This window comes from Eleutherodactylus coqui, chromosome 5, assembly GCF_035609145.1.
Source record: "Eleutherodactylus coqui strain aEleCoq1 chromosome 5, aEleCoq1.hap1, whole genome shotgun sequence".
NCBI lineage: Eukaryota > Metazoa > Chordata > Amphibia > Anura > Eleutherodactylidae > Eleutherodactylus > Eleutherodactylus coqui.
In genome coordinates, this window is record NC_089841.1 from 48,947,976 (window position 1) to 48,975,594 (window position 27,619).

The 27,619-nt window shown below is 47.9% G+C and overlaps 1 protein-coding gene and 1 non-coding gene across 7 annotated transcripts in view; both read left to right on the forward strand.

The window, feature by feature from the left end:
- Positions 1-777: 777 nt before the first annotated feature.
- The window catches only part of ZFR (zinc finger RNA binding protein), a 60,472-nt gene continuing 33,630 nt past the window's right edge, over positions 778-27,619 (forward strand). For 4 of the 6 annotated variants that reach the window (XR_010792790.1, XM_066602479.1, XM_066602482.1 and 1 more), the window contains exons 1-3: positions 778-847; positions 11,504-11,632; positions 16,459-16,540. Coding sequence is in view for 5 of the 6 variants with exons in the window: in XM_066602479.1 (XP_066458576.1) it covers positions 11,596-11,632; positions 16,459-16,540 (119 nt within the window). In the remaining variant the exon portion in view is untranslated. Of the gene's footprint in view, positions 848-11,320; positions 11,414-11,503; positions 11,633-16,458; positions 16,541-27,619 lie in introns of those variants that run through there. The other 2 variants (XM_066602481.1, XM_066602480.1) reach the window with 2 other exon arrangements.
- Positions 16,624-16,757, forward strand: LOC136630974 (small nucleolar RNA SNORA66). Its single transcript, XR_010792977.1, has one exon. It is a non-coding gene; the product is annotated as a small nucleolar RNA SNORA66 (small nucleolar RNA).

Genomic DNA, 27,619 nt, shown 5'->3' on the forward strand with positions numbered 1-27,619 from the left:
AATTCTGGCTTGTTGTAGGAAAACAAAATGTTCCTCAAAAAGTTGATAATTAATGTTAAATTTGTACGTTTTCTAAATGGTTAAAAAAAAAAAACTAACATTTTTCCAATGTGCGTCCAGAATAACGTAAACAGATGGAAATATATTGTGCAGTAGGTTTGTACATATTTGAGATGTTGCAATTGAAAATGTTGGCGCTTTTAATATACACAAATTCTATCGGCCTACTTTTACCACCTCAATGAAGTACAATGTGTGGCGAACAAACATGTCAGAATCACTTGGATATGCAGAGCCTTTACGGAGTTATTCCATGTTAAAGTGACATGTCTGATTTCCAATATTTGGCCTGGTCATTAAGGCGCAAACAGGCTTGGTCACTAAGGGGTTAAAAAAAAAACACCTTGTGGTACAAGCGTAGTGAAAACAATGCTGTTCTTATGGACTGAAATGTGAATGCGCCCTAATAGCTCCTACAGCTGGACGGAGGGCTCGGCCCATAAAACAGGGATAATCCCACCAAAACGTGAACATTGCGAAAATGCCTTTCACGTTTTTATCTGCGGCCTGCAGAACTTTCTTCCAGAATATTCCCAGCAGTCGTACCACGTGACCACTAGCGACGCGCTGACGTCACTGGTTGGCAAGAGCGGGACAACGGTCGCACTTTTTCCTCACCCTTTCAGCTAGTCGTTCTTATCATGGGCGCCAACCACAAGATGGCAGACGTCGTCATACGCACTGCCGCTCTGAGGTCTCGCCCCCTTCAGGTTTGTGCGTCGACTCCAACAGACGTCAGTTCCTGTAGCAGAGGAGGCTGAAGACAGACGCGGGTGAGAGCGGACAGGTGTGTGGTAGATAAGCGGCGGCCGGGATAACGGTGTACGTGTGGTATTACATGACGGCGGGCTGCGGCCTACCCCGCTGTAGTAGTGTGAGCGGCCCACGAGGGGGAGTGGTGAGCCGGCTGCAGAGGCCGCGGGCTTCTCTCAGCGGGCGCTCACCTCAGGGAGCCATGAGGCGGGAGGGGGCAAGATGGCGGCGGCTGCTCGGTCATTTGTGGCTAGTCTATCAGTATGAGGAGGAAGCTGCGTACATGGCCGTTTTTTAGCCCAAGGCCATGACTGCAGCGTGCTGGTGGCGGGAGCACGCCCCCCACAGACCTTGTGTGATCATGACATGTGCCCCATCCCCTCAGGCTGTGGGAAGCCACCGTATCGTTATATGGGGCCATGGCTGTAAACGGGGCAAGCCTTTTCTTATTTAGGGTTCTTCCATATGTTTACGTCCGCCGGCGCGGCGTACCCAGGAGCGACCGGATGGATGAGCAGCTGAAGGACACCCTGGGGAGGCTATATGAGCCGCAGCGCGGCGGAGGCCGGCCACGGACGTATTGTTGTACCGGCTGTACTTGTGTGTAATGTTACAACTCATTTACCCCTTTTTTGCGCTATCATTTTAAAGGGGTGTGGCCTAGCTAAAGGGGGCGGGCCCACCATGACGAGACAAACTTAGTACATTGCTTCCCCCAAAATAAGACTTATTAGTTTTTGGCCTAAAGAGGCGCTGCGTCTTATCTTACCCAGCAGGCTCGGTCCGGGTCCTTCCCGCCGCTCTCCACAGCTCTGGAGCGGTTCCCGCAGTCCTCGGCCGCTTGTACAACATCACTTCCTGGTTACGGGATTCATTAATCCCGCCCCCATGAAGCGATGGCTTTGATTGGTTCTTTAAACGCTGCATCGATTGGCCGAGTTGCGGCGCTCAAAGAACCAATCGCAGCCATCACATCGTGGAGGTGGGATTTATGAATTGTAGCAGCTCAGCCAACTCCTAAATACTGCTTCCTCTAAGCCATAGCTGTGATTGGCTGAGTGACGGCGCTCAAAGACCCAATCAATGCAGAGCCCGATGAGCCAATGTGATGGCTGTAATTGATTCCACAAGTGCCGCGGCTCAGACAATCAAAGCCATCGCCTCATGGAGGCGGGATTTATGAATCTCGTAACCAGGAAGTGATGTCGTACGTGCGGCCGAGGACTGCGGGAACCGTCTCAGGATGCTGGAGAGCAGCGGGAAGGACCCGGACCAAACCTGCTGGGTAATGTGCTCCTATTTTCTATTTAATGCAGGTAGGGCCTAGTTTCAGGGAAACCCGCTATGTATGACACCAGAAACCAGCGTGGATTAGTGAATACGGACACCGCCATGTTCCAGCTGATATCGTAAATGGCTATAATAATTGGCGCAGTTTTTTTTAAATGTAACAGTCTGAGCAAAAAAAATTGGCGCCCGTCCTGTTTTTTTGTTGCAATTTTCTGACCAAAGTCGCCCGTTCAAGTCTAGCAAGGATTGCGTTCATTTGATACGATTGTAATATATATATTTTTATAACCCGTTACCATGGTGACTATAGGGAAGCAGGAGGGGCGGAGCCTGGACGTTTATGCAATGAAAGTCTGATGCAAAACAGATCACAAAAATTGCCAGACTGCATAAAAATGGCCCAAATGATCAGTCGGCCGTGCGAGGACACCGTCGGGGGGGGGGGGGTTCACTACGATGAGAACTTTGGTGCAGATCTGAAACTAATTTCACAAAGTGGGGTAAAAATGAAAATCCTCAATTTTCTATATTTTTTTTAATTTGGGGGGGGGGGGGAGCGTTGTGGATCTTGTTTTTTCAGTTTGTGGCAATAATGGTGTCTGCTTTACATCACGTTAACAAATTTAGGACTAATACGCACGGACGGATTATTGCTGCGGAATTCACGGTCAGACACCCGCCGCAAATTCCGCAGCAATGTCCGTCCATAGACCTGCTGTGGTAAACTATTCTTCCCTGCCCACGGGCGGAGATCAACTGCAGTTTTCCACTCACGGGGGAGAATCGCAGCATGTTTGTTCTATGCAGAAAATCACGCGGACGGCTTCCATTGCAGTCAATAGAAGTCATCCGTCCTGTGATACTTCAGTACAGCGGAGGTACTGCGAGAATCCGCCTCACCGCCCGGTGCGTCATGCGCTGCACTGAGCATGTGTACTGGCGCATACCGTGAGTATAGGGTCTCTGGGGGGCGCCAGGTCTGATTACGCTGCGATATTTCGCAGACTGAACCCAACCGGCCGTGGGCAGGAGGCCTTATATTGTGGTCTGTCTTTTTTTTTTTCCTGTATCCATCTTAAAAAGAACAAGCTACCTTCTGCCCACCATCGCTGTATTCTTGTGCTGATGGCGCGGTGTAAGGACTTGTGTTTTTGCAGGACAACCTGTAGTTTGTATTCACACAATTTTCGGGTACGACCAGTCTGGTTGCGTTTTAGAGCATTGTTTTTCTTAGAGACAAGCTCACCAAAATGGTGCAATTTTGGTGTTGCGTACATATTCTTCTAGGCCTCCTTCCCACGAACGGATTTACGCCGCGTAAATTCGCGGCAAAAATCCGCTGCGTTGCCCGCAGCTATTAGGTTCTATTGAACCTAATAGCACAATGCTCACGGTGCGGAATTCCACCGCGGAATTTCGCACCATGAAATCTCCCGTCCTCACCCGCAGCATGCTCTATTTGCCGCGGGTGTACGCGCTGACGGCTTCCATTGCAGTCAATGGAAGCCGTCCGTTCACGCTATCTCCCGCTGTAACGAGCGGAAGATAGCGTGAAAACGCTTCCCCGCCTACTGCCGCCGCGTCATGTGACGCGGTGGGCGTGTCACATTACGCGACGGCGGTGGGCGGGGAAGCGTCTTCACGCTATCTTCCGCTGGTAAGTATGGGGTCTCTGGGGGGCGCCGTGACGGGCTTCACTGCGGAATATTACACGGCGGAGCCCGTCACGCTCGTGTGAAGCCGGCCTTATTGTGTTCACCTTGCAGGATATATAATACTTACGGACACCTCACTACCTGATGGTTTTTTTTTGTTTTTTTTTTTAGGGGGGGGGGGGGGGGGGGTAGGTAATGTTTAAAATAGGAAAAGCATGTGGGGTTGACACTTAAAGACTCTCGCCTACGTTTAACCCTATAAGCTGAGCCTTTGAGCTGACCATAGGTGACCTGCTGAGTCCGGGGATCCAACAGTTATACCCCGCCGTTCCCCCAGTCTCAGTGCTGGAAGCCGCCGTTCAGTACATTGAGCGCTGGCTTTCAGCAGTGACACACCTGTGCCCACGGACTAGCGGGTCACCTGCTTCAGCCCATAAGCTTATCTAAAAGGTGAAGGATTTCCTTTAATTTTATATTTTTCAATCATTAAACTTTATTTAACTTCCTTTTCCTTAGTTTTTTAGTCTCCTTAGAGAATTTGAACTGGCCATTATCTGATCGCTTATACAGTATACTGCAATGCTTCAGTATTGCAGTTTATGGTATTTCTGCAGGCATCCTATTAAGAAAGGCCACTGGCACATCTTAAAGGGGTTGTCCCGCGAAAGAAAGTGGGTCTATACACTTCTGTATGGCCATATTAATGCACTTTGTAATGTACATTGTGCATTAATTATGAGCCATACAGAAGTTATCAGAAATTATTCACTTACCTGTTCCGTTGCTAGCGTCCCCGTCTCCATGGTGCCGTCTAATTTTCAGCGTCTAATCGCCCGATTAGACGCGCTTGCGCAGTCCGGTCTTCTGCTTTTCTGAATGGGGCCGCTCGTGCCGGAGAGCGGCTCCTTGTAGCTCCGCCCCGTCACGTGCCGATTCCAGCCAATCAGGAGGCTGGAATCGGCAATGGACCGCACAGAAGCCCTGCGGTCCACCGAGGGAGAAGATCCCGGCGGCCATTTTCAACCGGTAAGTAAGAAGTCACCGGAGCGCGGGGATTAAGGTAAGCGCTGTGCGGGTTTTTTTTTTAAGTCCCTGCATCGGGTTTGTCTCGCGCCGAACGGGGGGGCTGTTGGAAAAAAAAAAAAACCCGTTTCGGCGCGGGACAACCCCTTTAATAGTAAGAGATAGGACAGCCCTGGGGACCTTTACAAGACATGACATCCAAATGGTACCGCACAATCTTATTACGGGTTGGGGGGCTTTTCAGGAGATAGAGGGCGATCGGTCTGTCAGGTTACTTAAAATGCTGCTGTTGGAATAGACGGAAACATCTAAATGATTAGCAGCTGCTATCAGAGAGGCACCTTACTAATATGTATCTCTTTACCTAATCTGCACACCCCTCTGTATGAATGTGGATGCCTTTCAGGTTACAAAATGGCATGAAACCCAACGCCCTACTTATAAATATTCATGGGAGTGTACTGACACAACTGAAAGCTAACTTTTTCAGTATCAGTGGCGACATAGCTGTATCTATCCTTAGGCTAGGCCATCAATAGTGAGTTGCTATACATTGTACAGCGCTGTGCCTAGTGTGCAGTGACAGAGCTGCGGACAGGAGAGGAAGTAAGAACGCTGGCTTCGTTCCCATTGAAATGCTTGGGAGCGCCGTGCTGCTGTTCTACTTCCTGCTCCCATTATTGGCATCCTACTCCGAGTAGGAAGTGGAGTAGCGGCCTCGGCGCTCCCACTGATGGAAGTGGAGTAGCGGCCTCGGCGCTCCCACTGATGGAAGTGGAGTAGCGGCCTCGGCGCTCCCACTGATGGAAGTGGAGTAGCGGCCTCGGCGCTCCCACTGATGGAAGTGGAGTAGCGGCCTCGGCGCTCCCACTGATGGAAGTGGAGTAGCGGCCTCGGCGCTCCCACTGATGGAAGTGGAGTAGCGGCCTCGGCGCTCCCACTGATGGAAGTGGAGTAGCGGCCTCGGCGCTCCCACTGATGGAAGTGGAGTAGCGGCCTCGGCGCTCCCACTTTCTCCCGTTTGCTGATGACATGCTCATTTCTCTATTTTGCGCATGCATGTCAATTGTGCAAAAACAAAACAAAATTTAGAGCATGTCCTATTTTTCTATGTATTTGTGCACCAGAGGTCCCTATAGAAGTCAATGGGGGTGATCAAATGCGCTCACATGTGTAAAAACGCTGCGTAATTGTGCCGGAAAGAGAACACACGTGGAACTTGTTAAACTAATTAGCTATTTCAATTGGTGCGTCCCGCGCACAAATGAGCGTGCCCTGTGGGCAGGAGAGGTACAGTAAGGTCTAAAACGCAAGCAAAAAAGCCTCATTCAGAACGCCAAAATGTTGCACTAAGGTTGTGTTAACACAAGCATGAAACTCGCGCAATATGAACTCCGTACTTCTGGATGGCGTCATACACATGAGCGATGTCTTCCATCACACCGATGCTGAGAGGTAAAGATAATCACTGCTTCTCCTTTTTTTTTTTCTCGTTCCTCGTAACATCTCGACATTTTTGAAACAGAAATGTCTCACATTCGCGGGTAAAACACACGATGACAGGTGCGTTATCATGCTTACACGTGTGACCGTAGCCCTAAACACGTGCAACCTCGTGTGCGTCTGTGTGAAACTAGTCTAAGGAGGCATCTCTTTCCAAGATGAAGCACCTCCTTATAAGAAAGAGCTCCCATCCTGTTTTATCATCTAGTCACGGCCCTTGAACCCTCCCCAGCTCGTCTATGCCCTTTTCACAATGTGGAGCCCATAATGAAATCCCGCACACGGCTTGTCCTACAGGGTGATATTGCATTGGGACCACAGGCACTTATTTCTCTTTTTACATCCTAAAATCTTACTTGCTTTTGCAGCTGCCTGACATTGAGTTGTGATGCTCAGCTTACTTGTAACCAGAATACCCAAGTCCTTCTCTTGTTCTGCTGTCCCCAATTCTACGCCGCTTAATGTATATGCGGTAATACGATTCCTGCGGTCGCCGCGCATCACTTTACATCCATCATCAGTACCGTTCCTCCGCCGGGTCCCTCTAATGTCTTCCAGTCAGGCTGAGTTTTAAGTATCCTACAAAGTTTTCTATCATCAGCAAAATAATTGATAGTTTTCTTTGTGCCACCCACAAGGTCATTAATAAATGTAACCGGTGAGATTCCTGCTCTCGCTCGTCGCTAACACCAAATAAAAATAGATGGTAGGGCTTGAATACACCTTGTGTGCTTGCAACCCTTTAAGTTGGGGGGAGGGGGTGTTAGTTTCCAAACTATTTGCCCCAGAAAGCTGCTGAAACTGTCACTTCTCAACATAATCTCCCCCTTGACATACACATTTTTCACCGTGTGGACGCCGTGATTGCTTGGCCGCTGCGAACGCTACTTTAGGCCTCTTCTGTTTTGCCTGCTGGAAGATGCGAGTGTGGCATGGCTGGAGACCGTGTGACCACGGAGAGCGTCCTTCGTCCGCGGCTCATCCGCTGCAACGGTAGACTAAATTCACTTTTCATGCCACCATGTCAGGGTCACCTGATGCATCACCTCGTGTGCCGCCTTGTAATCGGCTGTCAGTATTCGGAGGAAACTTTTCAGGCCTTCAAGGAGTTATTCTGGTTTTAAAAATTGATGGGCAATCCTCAGGAGAAAGACCGCTGCGGAAATGAAAAAAGCATTGACATGCTGCGTCTTTGTTTTCCGCGCCTCTTGGCTGCAGCGTGTGGACGAGATTTTTGTAAAATCTCGTCCACTTTGCTGGCTAATCCCGGGATTAGGAGCCGCGGGCGGAATTGCTGTGCGGTCATTCCACACGGAAATTCCGTCCCGTGTGAACCCAGCCTTAAGCCATGTGCACATCAGCAAGTCATAGATCACGGTGTAGGAGCCTTATAAAGGATGGTTGCACCAGTTATCCGCTGTTTCAGCTCTGGAGACAGGTCCTTTGTCTGCGGCGCAAGGAACAGCTGATATACCGGCTCCTATGTACAGAGACTGCAGTCCATACATCCACTTGCATGCAGGCTGTTTTTACAGCGTTTAGCGTGGTGTTTGGAACGCACACTAAAAGCGCTGTACTGAGCCTCCATTGATTTCAATGGGCCTTCTCAGACAAGCGTTTTAGCGTGGTGTTTCTAACATCACACTTTTCAAATGCTGTCTGATCTATTTAAGTGCATCCAGCTTTTTTTGTACGCACCTCCTCATCCATTGCAATGATGGGCTGCGTTAAAAATGCTGTTGAATTAGTTTGAAAACGCCATTCAAAAACGCTGCATGTAAACTAATGCCTGTATGAGCGCGGCCTAAGATCTGTATGGATTTCACATGGAGAGAGCGATATGTGGAAGCTGCCTGCAGGGGAGATCATTCAGGGGTTTAACAAGGAAGGGAATACTCCCCCCTCCCGAAGTCTAGGTACTCTTTAATACCTAATAGTATTAATGACTTGTTTGTTTTTTTTCAAGCATGTCCCATCCGTTACAGTTTAGTGCAGATTTGCTATGGTTTTCTTTCCCATCAGCTTCAGTGTGTGGAAAATCAAGAACCGCACTTGTGGTTTTTTACTGAAACTGGTTCAGGAACATTTCTGAGAACGGCGGCTTTGAAGTGGTGTTCTGGTAAATAAAGCATAATCGATTGTGCAATAAAACGTTATGCAACTTTCAGATGTCCTTTGTGGCAGTCCTCTAAGCCACGGCTCTAATACATCCAACATACACTGCATTGTGACAAGTGAGGGAAGCCTCCCGTAATAAGCTGGGGGTCTTCAGGAAGGTAAACTATATAGCAGTGTTCGGGCTTGGCAGCGTTGTAGTATGGCTTCTGCAATGCAAATCTGCAGCAGTTTACAGGACATGGAATGGGGTTTTCAGAACGTTTCCACCCATAAATCCGCATGTTGAAGGCTTTCAAATCTGCAGCTTGCTCACGCTTATGTGGAAACACTGTGGATTTCATTCCTTGTAATTAGAGATGAGCGAGCATACTCGCTAAGGGCAATTACTCGATCGAGCATTGCCCTTAGCAAGTACCTGCCCGCTCTGAAGAAAAGATTCGGCGGCGGGCGAGGAACGATGCGGAGATCTCTCTCTCCCGCTCCCCCCCTGCTCACTGCCGCAACTCACCTGTCACCCGCGCCGGCAGCCGAACCTTTTCTTCTGAGCGGGCAGGTACTCACTAAGGACGATGCTGGATCGAGTAATTGTCCTTAGCGAGTATGCTCGCTCACCTCTACTTGTAATGTACACAGTGAAATCCATGGTCAATCCGCAACACAATTTGCTGTGGAATATCGGTGGATTTGCAGCGGGATTTTCGGCAGAATAAGGAATTTGCCCTAATCGGACGCTGCAGAACGTTTCAGCATTCAGCCTTATTTTCAGGCTTCTCTTTGGGCTTTTTTTCACATTGACTTTTTTTCTCTAGATTATTCTGTTAGGTCATTGTTGGAAAAAACAGAAACTTTTGTGTGAACGGTCCCTTTGATATGAATAGGAATCTTCTACCAAGCATTGACTTCAGGTGGCCTGTATTGTCAGTTTCTATTGTCTTTTCACAGTATTGTTGTCTATGTTGTGCTAACCAGTAACGGAAAACTGCACAGATCCTAGTAAAACCGGAAGCGTGTCTTTCATTTCAATCTGCTAAAAAGCAACCTTGGTGGATGAGGTGAGAGCCTTAAGGCCCATTTACACTGGACGATTATCGCAAAAACTTTGCTCATCGGCGATCGTTTTAGCGATAATCGGTGCGTGTAAATGGGCGCGGGGCACCTGCATTTCGGGCACCTTTTGCTGATTGTTAAAATCAAGCTGACTTGATTTTAGCAATCAGTTTAATCAGTTGTTCTCCATGGGGAGTGTTGATAGCATTGTTTCCACCTGGAGAACAAAGGATCTGAGCGCAGATAATAGCCTCCAGCTATTAACTGCATTCAGGGAAGGCTCCATTTGCACACCTAATTGGTATTTAGCTGAGAAGCTATTTAAATACCAGTTATTTTTTATGCAAAATAATCGCTCAAACTGTCCTTTGAGTGATTGTCTGCTCATGTAAATGGGCCTTTAAAGGGGTTTTCAGGGGCTACGGGTCCTTTTACATGGAGCGATTTTACTAAAGAACAAAATTGTTGGGTCGTGCAAATTTGGATAATTCAGTGTAAACACAATCGCCAATTGAGCGATAACTTGTTCACTTACCGTTCGTCGTCCATTTTATGCAAACATAAAAATAATCATTCAGTCTTTTGTAAGTCGTTAATGGAAAAAGTGAGATATATAATAGGTTCGGAGAGCGCCAAAGGGTTTCTTCTGCTGGTTCCATGCTACACATATCACATCCTCTGCAACCAGGGAGAGCTGCAGAGACAATTAAAGGGATTCTCTAATAATAGAGAGTCTTCCCCAGAGAAGTTGGCACAAAGCACTGTTAATAAAATGGTTCCTCTGCGCTTCAAGGATACGTGGCTGTAGCCAAATGCATAGATACAAGGAAGCAGGTTGTGAATAAGAACGGCTCTTACTCGGGAGGAGGGGGTATGACTGGCAAAAAGCCCCCTCCTAGAAGTGTCAACTCCTGTGTTGTACAATAGTCTCCAAGTCCAGTATGGAAAGCATATAGTCCTTTATTCCAATTACATGGGCTATAGGCAACGCGTTCCGGTGCTCAAAACGGGCACCTCCATCAAGCGAACAATAACAAGCATTACATTAAATACACATCTATAATAACCTATACATTACATGTTCCGCCGGCGGCGGCTCTGCCGCGGGATATCGCAACACCCGTGAACAGGCAGCCAAAGAGCAGTCCTCCTCAAGATAAGTCATTAATATCAGGTCTGTGAGCACCGCAGCCACTTCACTACATACCAGGCCCAGTGCCGTGCAGTTCACAATGTGACTGTTTACCGATTGCGACGCCACAGGGCTGGGAAATGGCCGCAGCACTTGTCTGAGGCTGAGCTTACACAGCCTGATGCTCGAGAAACCCAGGCACAACTAGCATCGGATAACAAATGGCCCCCCATCCGTGTTCTGGACGGTCTTCACAGGCAGCATATCGCATGTCCTACTCATCTTTGAAAATGGACAACAATAGAACGTGCGATTGTTTTTCACACAGACTACTGTGAATAATCTCATAATGTATTATGGGGCGGTGTGCTGCCTGCGGAAAACCTGGACAGCCCACAGCCCGAATGTACGGCGGTGTGAATGGGCGCTGAGCCGCAGACTGCGCGGTGATCAGTGACCGCACTAAATATTTTTCAGTAGGCTATAAATACCACCGAATGTATGTGGCTGCTTTTCCTTCACTTTTTATTCTTCCTTTAGCTCTTTTGTCTTTATATTCGCCCTAGTTCATTGGCCGCATTGCTGACCTTGCGTGACACTTGTGGGGGATGCAGGCAGCTTAGTGTCTGGGCCAGTAATGAAGCCTCTGATTCTTGATTGCATCATTAGCGATGTGACTGGCTTGTTTGTGCCACGCTTGGTTTGTCATTTGTTTTCACGCCGAGCATTTGGTTACTTGATTGAAACAGAGCTATGTGACCTTCTCTTGTGTGCAATGAGGGAAGGCTGCATCTCCAGATTTCTCCAACTCCTCATCGGCTCTGAGCAGGCAGTAATAAGACGGCAGATTAGAATAAGCGGCTTGCAGCTCTCCGTTCTGGAATTTCCTCTTCAGTAATTGAATCTGTTCCTCTACTTGCAGGTTTTTGCGCAGGACCCGTGACTTCTCACTCCTGTCCGTGAGTTATGACCAGGCTTTGAAATTTTGTAGCTTGATAACAGAAAGAAGAACCCATGATTCCTATATGCCCTGTAGTTTCATTCACCTATGGTAAGTAAATCTCTACTTTTGTTCAGCGTCTGCTATGCCACGCTACCTGACTTGGGAATGCATGCCAGATCTGAGTCCTGCACTGAATGCACCGCTATTGTCCAGCCTTGGGAATAAAGTAAATGACCGGTTCTTAATGTATTGTTATCCTTGGGATCACTCGTTTTAGGCTGAAGTCACACCAAATACAGGATTAGCTCTTGTAGAAAGCAAGACAGCTTTGCAGTAGAATGCTTTGTCTGCTTTCCTGGATATGCTCTACTTTTTGGCAAGAAATGCACAAGAATTTTCAGTCATGTGCATGAAGCCTTATAGGCTGTGCTGAGCTTTGATCACATTTTATTATATTGCATACATTATGTAATGAAAACTTCATTGTGACGGGTTTTTAGTAAAACTTTTGAAGTCTTTGGCTTCTGCAGCTTGCATGTATTCCAATACATAGAAAACTGCAGAATGCTGTTTACAGTCAGACAGGCTTTCTGATGGCTCGCTCTGCAGATTATTTCACGTTCTGAATTAAGCTGAATTCTCATCAGATTCAAGTTTACGAATAAGGTTTCATTAGAATTCAGTCCTAGGGCTTATTCACACGGGTGTCTTTCACATCCGTGAGCGGTCTGCATGTGCAGCTGACTGCACACTGAAAGCACATTGACCCCATAGTCGATGGGGAGGTACAGCTAAGCAATTTTTACACAGATTAATGGTCCATGTAAAAAAAAAAATTGCAATTATTTAGATTTCTCGGATACCAGTCACCGATTCAAGTCAATGGATACGCATAAAACAAACGCAGCACACATGGATTACATCTGCCTGCCCTCTTGCTACGTAGTGCTAGTAAAAAAAAAAAAGGGGGCCTCCTATAAAGACGACACTTAGTGCAATTCAGATATACACATGGATTTTTAACGGACCAAAATCAGACATACTTGTCTGAATAAGTCTCTTAAAGGGGGGTTTATCAAGAGACTGAAATACAGACTTGATCCAGCGATGTCAGCACCATCACGTCCAGCCAGTTTCCTACACTGACATGGTATAAAGCAGCTTGCACCTTTTCAGCACCACTAATGTTACTGCAGGGAGTTGGCTGTTCAGCTCATTTCAATAACTTAGGCAGGCCCCTACTCTGTCTTTGCATTGGCTGTGACAGACAACTGAACAGGTTTAATTGACAAGAGTTGAATAAGCCAGCCCCCTGCGATGATGTCAGACATTGAGAGAGGGGAGGAAAACTCCACACCACATGACCCGATGCCATAAATGTAAGTTCCAGCACCACTGGATAGGGTAAGTTCTTCAGTTTTGTAGATAATCCCTTGAAATGAGTGGATCATCATAGAAAAGTCACTGAGACCGCATCCAAAAAACTTAGAACCATTGCAACGTTTCAGTTCTCTTGGACCATTTGATTGTTTTAGAAGGGTTCAATAGAACTGAAACGCTGCAGTGGTTGACTAAACAGGTTAAGTTTTTTGCTTGTGCTGTCTCGATGACTTTTCCATTGGCTACACTTGAGGTCTTGGATCTGGCTTCTTTTAGTGAGACGTGCAGCTATGGATTGAATCCCAGTGCTGTTTACTAATCATTGTGGATTTGACCTTTACGCATGATTTGAGGAACAAAACACCAAAGATAAGTCATGCTTTGCTCCCATTGGGCCCTCAAGTATGCTAAAAACAGTAAATAGGTTTTGTCTGGTGTGTTTCTTTAATCCCTTTAGGGGTCACTTTTTTCTCTTTTTTTATTTTTCCTCCCCATTTTTATAAAATCATAAATCTTTTATTTACCCATCAATGTAGCCGAGGGCTTGTTGTTTTTGCGAGACAAGTTATATTTTTCAATGGTACCATTTAATACACAATATAATGTACTGAGAAATGTTTTAAAAACAAAAAAAAATGTAGGTGTATTGGAAGGGGAAAAACACCCAAAATTCTGCCATCTTGGGTTGGGTGATCTTCTTTCTACAGAGGACACACGCTACAGCAAAAATGACGTGATCAAGTTATTTTATGTGACAGTATGATTACTACGATACCAAATGTATATAGTGTTACTTTTGCTGTGCTACTTTTAAAATGTAAAATATTATTGGAAATAATAAAATAATTTTTTTTAAATTTTTTTTTTAAAGTCCCACGGGGGACAAGAACTTGCCATGGACTGATCGCTTTCTCAGTATGATGTAATGCCATAGTATTACAGGCAATCTGTCAAGCTATGCCAGTGGCCTGACATGTGCCCTTGCTGGGCAATCTGCAGTGGCAGCCTCCAATCGGGGCATTTAAATGCGTCTGTCAGAATTGTCAGGGTAAACGGCTGCGATCAGCAACTGTGCTGATCAAAGCTGTTGCGGGCGGGTGGCGGCTGTAAGAAACTGTTTTGAATAATTTATTATGTACGGTGAACACAGTAAAATAAAAATAGAGAAGTAAAATAAAAATAGAGAATGTGAGAATTGCTGTTTTTAGTTATCGGGTCTCCCAAAAAAATAAAAATTAGCAAAAAGTGTATATCTTTAAAAAATATATTACTAAAAAAAACTGCACCTCGACCTGCAAAAAACAAGCCTTCAAACAGCCCAGTCGATAATAAAAACACAATTGGTGGAATTTCTTCTTTTTGCTGTTTCACTCTACTTAGAAAGGTTTAAACGTTTTTCAGTACATTATATGGTACATTGGATAGTACCACTGAAAAATCCAACTCTTCCCAGAAAAAAACAAGCCCTCGGAAAGCGGAGTTGATGGATAAAGAGTTATGATTCTTTGATGATGGCGTGTCCTTAAGTTAAATACACTACTTGCCTACAAGTCCTTATACAGATTTGTTGACAGAAAAGTAGTTATGGCTCTTGACAGGTAGAGGCACAAATGAGAAGTGTCTGGCCTTGAAGGGATTAATATTCTGTGTATCTTGCTCTTCCACCACCTGTCATATTTGCTGGTGCATCTGCTGCCCTTTATTGCTATCACAGATGCCCCAGGAATAAGAGCTCACTCTGTGGCTTCATTACTAGGGATGAGCGAGTATACTCGCTAAGGCACTACTCGCTCGAGTAATGTGCCTTAGCCGAGTATCTCTCCGCTCGTCCCGAAAGATTCGGGTGCCGCCGCGGGGCGGTGAGCTGCGGGGGAGAGCAGGGGGGAACGGAGGGGAGATCTCTCTCTCCCGCCCGCTCTGCCCCGCTCCCCGCCACAACTCACCTGTCAGCTGCGGCGGCCCCCGAATCTTTAGGGACGAGCAGGGAGATACTCGGCTAAGGCACATTACTCGAGCGAGTAGTGCCTTAGCGAGTATACTCGCTCAGCCCTATTCATTACGGATGGAATTTCTCTTTTAGCTTTTACTACATTTTAACTTCCATTACTGTTGATGTTCAACTTTGCTTAATGTACAGGTAGGACAGGTGTCGTGTGGCATATAATTACATCAAGAGCTGGCTTACAAGCCAAAGGGTTTTCTTTGTGAGTTCTCGGGTTGCAGCATCTCACAGGGCTCATATGCTCCATAGGAAACAGTAATGCAGTAGTTGTGGACTTCCATAGGGGTCATTAAGCCTCTGACTTTAAAAAGCACTTCACAACTTTTTTAATAGTAGCTTTTCTCATCAATAGCGTTATTCGCTAATTCCAGCATTATTTACTTTTTTTGTCTTTTGGTCAATATCAGCCACTGCAGTCGTCTTGGGAGCAACTCCTTCCTCTTTCATCTCATAGAAGTGCTCCCTCTTACACCTATTCACGTACCGCTGCCGTTGCTACATTTCCCATGATCTGGTTATACCTATCTAGCGGTCTATCTGTGTAGCCATCTTCATATCTATAGTTCATATACATTGCTCAAAAAAATTGAAGGGGCTTTTCCTAGACTCTTACTATTGGTGGTCTTTCCTCAGGTAGTCTAGCTCACCAAGTTGATTGGAGGGGTTCTGCCGCTTAGAATCCACACTCATCAGCTGATCCATGTTCCTACTATCGGTGTGGACAGTGTTGGAAGTAGGTAGTGCTATCAACATTGTAATGGCCCGTTTGGTACTACCAGGACACCTTCCATTGAATTTAGTGCTGTGGTACCAAACTGAGCTGCAGCTATACTGACAACACTACCTGCTTCCAGTGCTGCCTACATGGATGGTGGCCTGGTGAGGTCTCAGCAGTTGCATCCCCACTGATCAGCTAGTTATCCCCTCTTCTGTGGATGTGGGAGAGCTTTTTTTTTCTTCTTTTTTTTAACCAACCCCTTTTAGGCCACTCACACAGGTAAATTTTTTTTCAGTATTTAGCGTGGCGTTTCAAACGCCATGCTAAACGCTGTAAAAAGCCTTCATTAACTTCAATGGTGCTTCTCAGGCAAGTATTTGAGCGCAGCGTTTCTAATGCTGTCTGCTCTATATTAGTGCGTTTCAGCTATTTTTAACGCACCCAATTTTCCATTGCAATGATGGGGTGCATTAAAAAATGCTGTTGAATGCGTTTGAAACACGCTAAAATGTGACATTTTACATACGTCTGTGTGAGAGCGGCCATAGGATCATTGATCACTGCAGATTCATGGTAGAAGGATTAGTTTTGGGCATTGCAGAAGCTCGTGTTGAGGCCTCAGGTTTGTTGCTGTGTCACTTATTAAAGATAATAATAGAATAACCTGCAGGAAGCCGCAGGATTCTCAATGTAAGGTTTAATGATTCGGGATCTCGCTGTATCCTGCATTGCTCCTCTTCTAACCTCTCAATACAGTATCTGTTGTCAGAATGTATTTTTTTATTCAGTCATACAACTGATGCAATTTTTGTATTTTTATTTCTTCCAAATCAGTGCCCAGCCGGCTGGGTGAAGAAGCCAAAATGGCTACTGGCAACTACTTTGGATTTACCCATGGTGGTGCAGCTCAATACAGGTAAGATACTGCTCCTCTCATGAATAGTAGTCACAAGTGTTGCTATGTAATAATTGAGACATTTATATTTTGATGAAATTTTCTTGCAAACGAGATCACTAGCCCAGCATGTCATTGCTGCAGCAAGGGGAACATGTTTGCTAAAATAAGTTTGGTTCTAGAAGTGCCTGACCCTTGGAAATGTAACTTCGGTCACAACTTCTGTGCCAGTACACGCTCAGGGACTCATCAGTCATTAGCAGCTGTCAGAGGATTCGCTTATGGAAGATCGTTTGCTTCTAGCATCCTGATGAGCTTGTGGTTATTTTACACAGCAAGAAGATTGGCAGGGTAAAGTAAGGTGGGGGAATAGCAGCAGGTTGGGCATTTGGGGGTACAGAAGGCGAATTTCACAATACTATTAGACTGTACGGTTGAGATGGCGGTTGTGAATCGTGCATGGGCCCTAAGGAACAAGGAAATGGCAGGATACTACTACCCAAAGGGTAGGGACAGCAGGAAAGAGCAGAAAGAATGTTAACATGTTTTTAAAGTAAAACTGTTTTGACTTTTAATGTTGGACTACGTTCATGCTTCATTGTGGCCACAAAGTTCTACAGAATCCATCGTACAAACAATACCACAAGCACCTAATGGGCCGTGCTACTGGTGACTGCAATACGAACCCAAACCACTGCACTACGGACATTGCTGTCTGCTTCTAGCTCTGTCAGCTGGCCCAGCAAGCAGCTCATTGGCAGGGTCCTGAGCGATAGACTCGGGAGTCCCAGACAACCCCTATAACGGAACTCTTAAATTACACGTTGGATTTCATTAACCGAAAGATCCAACTTGAAACCAAATGATGGGAATCTGCGGGCATTGTGGAGATCAAAATCCTCAACCCGTTGAGGGCTGAATTCCAGATCGCCCAGAAAATCAATTTGCGTGAATTTCATCACTGCAACTAGCCGCAGTAGCGTGTATGACCCCTGGGTGATTGCATGCACTTTCACCATCTGGGCAGCTGCTGATGAGGTAGCAGAAAAGATCTCCTCCGGACCTCAATAACGACATCCGTTAGCTGCTGGACCGCTTCCTGCACCACTTAGTGGCTTTGCTGCGTTGTTACAGAATATCCCATACCTGAGGTTCTCTATTGGATTCAGGTCTGGCCACACATGGTAAGTCATTGCCCTGCACCAGTGGCCCCTGCCCACTGTACCAGCATAAGGTTTGAAAATGTCTGTGAGGATTTATCCTGGTACGTATGGATGTGCCATCCTGGAGGAGTAAAACTACCCGGGCCACCTGATAGGAATATTAAGCCATTAAGAGCTACGTAGTAAAAGTAAAAAAAAACCTGTCCCATATTTATAATGAAACATAAAACAAAAACAGCCCAAATACATATTTGGTATCACTGCATCAGTAAAAGTCAAATCTATCAAAGTAATGCATTATTTATCCGTCACGGTGAACATCATAAGAAAAAAATACACAACATTAGAATTGCTCTTATTGGTTAACCCGTCTCTAAGAGAAAATGTAATAGGATATGACATCTGGGTTGCTTCTTATCATGGCACCCAGGATGTGAACGCTAGTGCCAAGAGAATGGGCGGTGGCGCTGGATCGCAGTGACAGAGGACTGTAAATGCAACTGATTTTATCTTGGCACAGTTGGTGGTTTAGGAGGAATGTTGTCCAGTAACCCAGCAACTCCTTTAATCATATATTTATTGTTCACCCCCGCCTCCCTGCTGAGATCACAGGTGACTTGATTACCCTGAATAAAGAGAGATCTGTCAATCAGCAGCGGAGGGAGCAGGGAATCAATCAATATTAGCTGCTTCAGATTCCCCTCCTGCTGCGCACTTTTGAGCAAAGCTTTTCCAAAACCACTGAACTGATCAGTACAAGTGAATTTAGTGCAAATGCCACTACTGTAGTGTCCGGGGGCAATTGGGGAACGGACAGGTTCCCTTTAAGGGAGTGTACTGAGGTCTCTGAATACTCCTGCAGTGACGGCCTTGTTGATGGTTCACACAGTGTTCCCCTGTCACCGCTTGTTCTAATGTGCCACGGTGTGATGGCACTGCATATGTAGCTTACATTGATAGTGTTATCACAAATTAGCACGTTTATATTTGGAGACTAATGGCTAATTCGGGGAAACCAGGAACGGTGACACCAATGCTGATTGGGTCATTGTAGAAGTCCAAAACCTTACACTGGAAAAATGCCTAGTTCTGAAACAGACAAGTGGCGTTATCGAGGAGGGAACGTGCCTACAGCAGATCTGTAACGGGAGACTCGGGGGGGTTCTTGTCTTTCCTCCAGAGATCTCCACAGTGTCGATCACGTTACCAGTCTTTCCCAGGGAGTCTCCACGACAGCACCACCTGAGATCGCCTCCTCCTGATAGGACAGGAACACACCGAGAGGTTAAAGTTCCCCCCCCGTCCTCCCCTCCTCAGTGTTTTCCTGTCCTGCCAGGAGGCAGGGTCACCGAGAGGGGCTGGTGGAGACGCCAGCCCGAAAGAAAGAAGCATACCGGCAGATCGGAGGGCAGTGCTCCAGCCTGTCCTCCCTTCTTGCAGAGCGACTCCCGGGACGCCACATGGGGTGGTCCCCCCGGGCCAGGTTCCTCCCGCGGCGGCCCATGGGGGGTGCAATGCGGGGCTCCAGCTCTCCTACGCGCCGGCTTAGGAACGTGCGCGGCGCCTCCGGCTTCCCCTTAACGAGCAGGGGAGGGGGCGGGGCGCCGCGGCAAGCGGCGAGCGTGATGACGTCATCGCGCAGCACGGCCGGCGCTCGGAGGGGGCGGGGCTAAAATTTAAAGGCGCCAAAATTCAAAAAAGAAAAAGGAACCTGAGAGAAGATGGCGCCGAGCAAGAAAGCCACTCAGTGAGTATTGGCTTAAATGCCCCAAGAGTGTCTGCAGCACCAGTTAATAAAGCAATGAGTGCTCCAGCACCAGAGGTCGCGGAATGCTCCACCGCGGCGGCAACCGTAAGTAGCCAGTGGGGCAAACAAGGCATGCATATTCGTATACGTTGTTAATGAATTTTGCATCCTTACACGTAAATTTTGTTGTCTGCCAGGGGGATAGAAGAGTTGCCCCTCCCAGAGCCAAAGCTAAAAAGTGCGCAGAATGTGGCACAAGACTATCGGCTTCGCATGCCAGGCCATTATGCAAAGCATGCATAGCCAAGTTGGTCAAGGAGGAATCAGGGGGATTCCTCGAGGATGTCAGAAAACTCGTCCAAGAGGAAGTGCGGTCAGCACTGTCGACCCCAAAAACTCCACCCAGAGGGGCATCGGGGACAAAGCGCCGAAGAAAAGCGCATACCCCGCAGGTGCTCTCAGACTCAGAGAGTTCAGGATCTGAACCGGAAGAGCTGATGCTTGAGGAGTCCTCAGAGGAAGAGGAATACCAAAAGTACCTCTTCCATAGAGAAGATTTAACGGAGCTGATTAACTCCGTTAGAGCTACACTGAAAATGGAGGAGCCCAAGGAACCCCGTTCAATGCAGGACGAGGTCTTTGGGGGTTTAGGGGAGAGGAAGAAACATACCTTCCCGGTCCATAGCAACGTAACAAAATTAATACTTAAGGAGTGGGAGAAGCCCGACACGGGATCCTTCTCGTCTAAGGGGGTGAAGAGGCGCTACCCGTTTGAGGAGGGGGTATGTGCGAATTGGGAGGAAGTACCCAAGGTAGATGTCCCAGTGGCTAAGGTGGCTAGGAGGACAACATTGCCCTTCGAGGACGCCACACAGCTTAGAGACCCAATGGATCGCAAGGCGGAGGGCCTGCTAAGAAGATCCTGGGAGGCAGCGGCCAGTACGCTCAGGCCGGGGGTGGCAGCCACGTGCGTCGCCAGAACCCTGGGTGTGTGGCTCGAACAACTGGAGCTGCACATCTCGAGCAAAACACCAAGGGAGCAGATCATAGATTCCCTCCCTATGTTAAAGATGGCCACTAACTTCCTGGCAGACGCAGCAGCGGAGTCAGTGAAGCTTTCGGCAAAAGCAACGGCCCTAACCAACTCGGCCAGGAGGGTCCTCTGGCTGAAGTCATGGTCGGGCGACCTAACATCCAAGAATAAATTGTGCTCGCTACCCTTTCACGGCCAATTCCTCTTTGGTCCGGATCTAGATAAAATACTAGAGAAAGCGTCGGATAAGAAGAAGGGATTCCCGGAGGAAAGACAACGTAAGGGGAAGACCTTCTTCCGAACCCCGGCACAACAATCGGAACCCTATAAAGGCAAGGGCAAGACGGGCCGATGGAGTTACCCCAAGGGAGGCAGAGGGAGAAACTTCCTCTTCAACCCGCACCAGGGGGACCCAGCCAAGCAGAAGCCCTGACGCCATCCCAGTGGGGGCGAGGCTGCAGGGCTTTGCGGATCGGTGGGCCTCGATTTGCAGGAGCCCGTGGATCCCGGAGATCCTGCAGGAGGGATACAGAATCGAGTTAGTATCCCCCCCCAGGAGAAAATATATTATCACGCGAGGTCCAGTACAACAACTGTACCCGCTTCAGCAGGCGGTACAGGACCTAAGACATCTAAAGGCAGTGTCCCTCGTGCCACAGGAAGAGGAGACCTGGGGGCATTACTCCAGACTCTTTCTAGTAAAGAAACCCGGGGGAGGTTCACGCCTAATAATAAATCTAAAACCCCTGAACGTTTTCATAAAATATCGAAAATTCAGGATGGAGTCCATCACATCAGCGGTAAAGTTGATCCCCAGGGGGGCCTACATGGCCTCGATCGACCTGAAAGACGCCTATCTGCATGTACCGATCCACAGGGACTCAAGGAAGTACCTAAGGTTCGCGTTGGAAATGGGCAGCAAGACAAGGCATCTTCAATTCAGATGCCTTCCCTTTGGAATCTCCTCAGCACCCCGCATCTTCACGAAGATCATGGCGGAGGTTGCAGCCTACCTAAGGCAGAGGTCGATCCTAATAATCCCATACCTGGACGACATACTAATCATAGCCGAGTCCAGGGAACGCCTAGTAGAGAACTTGGCAACAGTGCTCAGCCTGTTACAGTTCCTAGGTTGGATCATAAATTGGGAGAAGTCCAGCCTAAACCCCAGCACGGAGAAGGTGTTTTTAGGCGTAACACTCGACTCAGAGGCCCAATGCTCCTTCCTCCCCGAGGCAAAGGGGCAGAAAATTCGGCACATGGTAAAATCCTTTATGCAGAGACGGTCATGCACAATCCGGGAGGCTATGTCCCTCCTAGGAAGTCTAACATCATGCATCCCGGGGGTAGCATGGGCACAGGCACATACCAGACCCCTGCAAGCTGCAGTCCTCGCAGCGTGGGACGGCAGGCAGGCTTCGTTAGAAAACAGAATACAGATCAGGAACTCGGTAAGGGTATCCTTAAGCTGGTGGACGTCCCCAAGAAATCTAAGAAAAGGAGTCCACTGGATATTGCACCCGGCAGTACAGATCACGACAGATGCAAGCTCCTGGGGGTGGGGGGCGCACGTCGGAGACCAGCTCCTACAGGGCCCATGGCCACCGCAGACGAAGCATCAATCCTCAAACTACAGGGAGCTACAAGCAATCTGGAAGGCCCTGCAGCACCTGGGGGAGACGGTAAGAAACCAACATATACGGGTACTGTCGGACAACACCACGGCAGTGGCCCATATCCGACACCAGGGGGGCACGAGGTCACCAGCTCTGCAAAGTATCGCGCAAAGGATATTTCGCTGGGCGGAGGGCCGCATCATCTCACTGTCAGCGGTACACTTAAAGGGATCTCTGAATCAAAGAGCAGACTTCCTCAGCCGGGGGCGCTTAGACCCAGGAGAATGGTCCTTATCCCAGGAGGCGTTCCGGATAGTGACGGACAAATGGGGTCCCCCGCAAATAGACCTATTCGCGTCAAAACAAAACGCCAAGGTGACGAACTTCTTCTCCCTCAGACGGGAAGACCAACCGACAGCGGTGGACGCCCTCAGCCAGGACTGGGGAGGAGAGCTGGCGTACGCATTTCCCCCGATCCCACTAATCCCAAGGGTACTACAGTACTTCAGGTCACAACCGTGCACCCTGATCCTTGTGGCTCCCTTTTGGCCAAGAAGGAGCTGGTTCAGCCTCCTGAGAGACTTGAGCATCCAGGAGCCAGTTACCCTTCCGGCTCAGGAGAATCTCCTAACGCAGGGACCCCTGAACTACCCCGACGTAAGCAGACTTCATCTAACAGCTTGGTTACTGAAGAATCCATACTGAGGGGCAGGGGATTCTCAACCAAGGTAGTCAGAACGCTAATGGCAAGCAGGAAAGAGACTACCAACCGCATATACCAGAGAATCTGGAGGAGGTTTACCTCTTGGAGACAAGAGAGAGGCTCCTCAGGCAGCAGTGCGGACGTCCCTCTGATCCTGGACTTTCTACAGGACGGCCTGGATATGGGCCTCGCCCCAAGCACCCTAAGAGTCCAAACGGCAGCCCTTAGCGCCCTGTTTGACACTAAGTTATCCGGGGACAGGTGGATCAATAGATTCCTGGCAGCGGCAGATAGGCTTCGACCCAGGTCCACCAATATTTGCCCAGACTGGAACCTTAATTTAGTCTTGAGGGCCATGACAGGGGACCCCTTCGAACCAATGGAGGGGCTCTCATTAAAAATGCTCACAGTAAAAACTATCTTCCTAGTGGCAATTTCCTCAGCCAGGCGGGTCAGCGAGCTACAGGCCCTATCCATACGCCACCCGCTCCTCAAGATTACAGATACCAAGTTAGTCTTTAAAACAGACCCGACCTTTTTACCTAAGGTGGTATCCCCATTCCATAGGGCCCATGACATAATAATACCCTCGTTCTATAATCACCCAAAAGACGAGAGCGAGCGAACCCTAAGCTGTTTGGACGTCAGAAGAGCAGTCTTGACGTACATCGAGGCCACAGGCCCATGGAGGCAGGACGACAACCTGTTCGTCCAATATTCAGGCCCTAATAAGGGAAAGAAGGCAGCCAAAAGCTCTATAGCCAGGTGGATTCGCCTGGCCATTAGCGAGGCATATAAGGCTTTGGGGAAGGAGGCCCCCTCGGCTCTTAAAGCCCATTCCACAAGGGCAGTAGCGACCTCATGGGCCGAGCATGGCTCGGCATCAGTAGAGCAGATATGTAAGGCAGCAGTATGGAAAAAGCCCCATACTTTCGTCAAACACTACAGGGTAAAGGTGCAGCTAGACGAGGACATGTCCTTCGGTCGTAAGGTCCTCTCAGCGGCAATCCCACCCTAGAATTACTTTAGTTGATACGTCTCAGGTGGTGCTGTCGTGGAGACTCCCTGGGAAAGGTAGGATTATACCTACCCGATAATCAGGTTTCCAGGAGTCTCCACGACAGCACCCGTACATTCCCTCCCCAAGAAAGAATAATGTATATAGAAATAATTAAATAAATAAAAGATAATAAAATAAAAAGTATACCAGATAGGAAAAAATTTAAGTTAGCTCCTACCCCGGCAGTTTCGTTATAATACACTGAGGAGGGGAGGACGGGGGGGGAACTTTAACCTCTCGGTGTGTTCCTGTCCTATCAGGAGGAGGCGATCTCAGGTGGTGCTGTCGTGGAGACTCCTGGAAACCTGATTATCGGGTAGGTATAATCCTACCTTTCCAGTGTTACATCTTGTAGCCGCTGACAGAATGAAGAGCAGTGTGCATTTCCATATCGTGCACTTACCAATCTGTTTCTCATTACACTTGGCAGTCTTATTGCTCTCCACAGTGTCCTTGTTAGGTTCTTGGAATCTGGTTCTGTCATTCGGTCACAACTTGGTTTTCCCTATTGTTCTCTGCAACGTTGCTGGTTATAGTTTTACGATAAAGCGTCATTTGGAACAAGTTGTGGATAACGATTCGTTTTTATTTTCAAATAGTTTTATTAATTTTTCTCAAATTATTACAATATAGTAACTATAGCTATACCCCTCCCCTCGCAGGGGGATTTCAAGATGAAAAGGTTTATAAAACAAAACATAACAAAAGCAAGCTCAGTCAAGTATCCAGGCAACAACTTCTGCAAACCATGTAATGTATTTTTGGGGTTAGTTCTGCTGCTATCCATGCTTTCCGTAGGGCTACTTTATATCTCTCTCCCCTCCCCAACTTATCGCTGGAATGCCTATGTAAGACCTAGAACTCCTAAGTAGACGGACCACGGCTGCCATGTTTTCAAGAACAGCTCCATCCTGTCTTCTCTGATAGCTGAAAGCTTCTCATATGCCATCATCAGAGAGATTCTAGCTTTGATCGGGCCAATCTGCAATACGGGCGATAACCATTGTGAGGCTATATATACTCTGGTTGCCATACAGATGTTTTGAGCCAGTTTATGCTGTTGATTGTTGAAGCCTAGTTGTTTATCCGCCAGCAAACCTGTCGCTGGGGATCGGTCAAAGGGCTTACTGATCACTGATGATACTAGGCCAGCAACCTGTCTTCAGAGGGATGTCACCCTCGGACAGGTCCACCAGGTGTACACAGTAGAGCCTAGTTCCGCATAGCCTCGAAAGCAAGACGATGAGAGGGTCTGATCGTATTTGCTGATTATTTCGGGGACTAAGTAGGACCTGTGAAGAATCTTAATTGAGGTCTCCGCCAATGTCACCTGGTGGCTGCCCATAGATGCAAATGTGCAACAATGATGCCAACGTGGCAAAGAGAGAGAAATATCCCCCGTAAGGGAAACGGAAGTTGATGGAGTACTGAATTCCTCCCCCCCAGGCAAAAGCCCGGGCCCTGACGGTCTGCCCCTCATTTATTATAAATCTTTCCGCACCACGTTGGTACCACACCTCACAGAAATGTTTAATGCCCTCCTGAGTGGCGGCAGCCTCCCGAGACAGACTCAAGAGGCCCACATCACGTTGATCTTGAAAGAAAATAAGGATTCGGAGTTGTGCGGCAGCTACCGTCCCATTTCCCTAATTAACCTGGATGCCAAGTTATGGGCTAAACTCCTTTCTAAGCGTATGGAAGCCCTCATTCCTAATCTGGTGGATAGGGAGCAGGCCGGTTTTGTGAAGGGGAGGGAGGGGAGGGACAACTGCATCCGTGTCCTTCACGCAATGCAGTTCGCCCATACAAACAGAATCCCACTCGCCTTAGTAAGTACCGATGCCGAAAAGGCGTTTGATAGAGTCGACTGGCAATATATGAAAGCAGTCTTGCTACACTACAATTTCCCCCCTCCCTTCGTCGCGGCCATCTTCTCCCTGTACGCTGAACCGTTTGCTAGATTGAAAATAAATAATATCCTCTCACCCCCCTTCGAAATAAAAAATGGCACGCGCCAAGGTTGCCCCCTGTCTCCCTCCCTCTTTGTCTTGGCACTGGAACCTCTGCTCCTACAGATCAGGGTGGATCAGGAGATACGGGGACTCACAGTGGGGGACTGCTCTTTGTCTGCAGCCGCTTTTGCGGATGATATCATTTTTTTAATCACAAACCCGGAAACGGGCCTTACCAGACTTGTTGCCTGTCTGGAACAGTTCGGAGCTCTTTCGAACTTTAAAATAAATTTTAGCAAATCTACGGTTCTGAATGTCTCGATCCCGAGAGCTCGCTGTGCGACTCTAATGGCGGACTCCCCGTTCTCCTGGTCCAACACTGCAATAGACTTTTTGGGAGTGAGACTGACAAGGAGGTTGGATGACCTTTTCGAAGCCAACTTCCCACAATTAATTACTAAAGTTAAAACCCTGCTACATAATTACGACCTCCCCTATATCTCCTGGTTCGGGAGGAAAAACATAATTAAATCCTACATACTCCCATTGATCCTATATCAGATCCGGTCACTCCCTATCCACCTGCCAACTAAATTTTTCAATACCCTCCGCAAGATGTTTACCAAATATATTTGGAGACAGAGGAGCTCCAGACTGCCGTACAGCCTTTTGATAAGAAGGAGGGAGGAGGGAGGGATGGGGCTGCCGAGCATCTCCGACTTCTATACCGCATCACACATCAGCTACTGGGCGAAATTGACCATGCCATCGGGAGACCCCCTGCTGTTCCGGATGATTAAAGCTATATATGGTCCCACCTTGTTGGAATCATTATGGTTCCCCAAAAAGTCTGTCTATAGGAAAAGGGGCTACTGCCTGCTTCTGAGGGGCCCCGCCGAGGCATGGGATTCCTATGCAGAGGTGTTGGCGCCATCTCCTTCCCCAATCGCCCCACTATGCACCCTCCCAACACTGATGGGCCTCCCGTCAGATCCCTGCTCTGCCAGTCTCTGGCAAAAACTCAGTAGTAAATGCGTAGGGGAGCTTCAATCTCTATCCCATCTAAACCCTAGGGAGATAGTGGAGACTCTACTGCCCGACCAGCCACTGCTTTACCTTCAGAGTGCTCAAATGGGGGGTGTAATCAAAGACTTCAAGAGAACCCACACATCTACAAGACCCCACACGGCATTTGAGAGGGCGGTGGGGATGGGCAGCACATCCGCTGGACGAATAGCGTATCTTCGCAAGCAGTGCTTCCCGCCTTCCCTATCTTATAAGCCAGCGTTCCTCTCCTCATGGGAGAAGGAGCTTAATATAACTCTATCCTCCTCGGACACCCAGCTAATTCTAAAACTAGCACATGGACTATCCTCATGTATAATTAGCCAAGAAGCACACTATAAACTACTAGTCCGCTGGTATAGGACCCCTCAGTGGCTAGCCGACCATAAGCTTACATCCACCAACAAATGCTGGAGATGTGATAATGGCCCAGGTTCATACCTACATATATGGTGGACCTGTCCACTCTTGTCGACCTTTTGGCAAAAGATAGCCGACTCGTTGAAAAGGATCCTACCCAACTTTACACTCACTTCTGAGGCAATGTTTTTGTGGAGGCCCTCGGGGGAATTTAGCCCATTGAGGCACAGACTACTAGCGCATGCAATTGACGGAGCGAAGGCACTTATCCCGCCTCTGTGGCTGCAGAAGTCTCCGCCTCTTTTTTCCCAGTGGAGAGACAGGATGGACCGGACCTATAATCTGGAGGAACTCTCCAGCTGGTCAAATGGCTCACACGAAAAATTCTTGGAGATATGGGG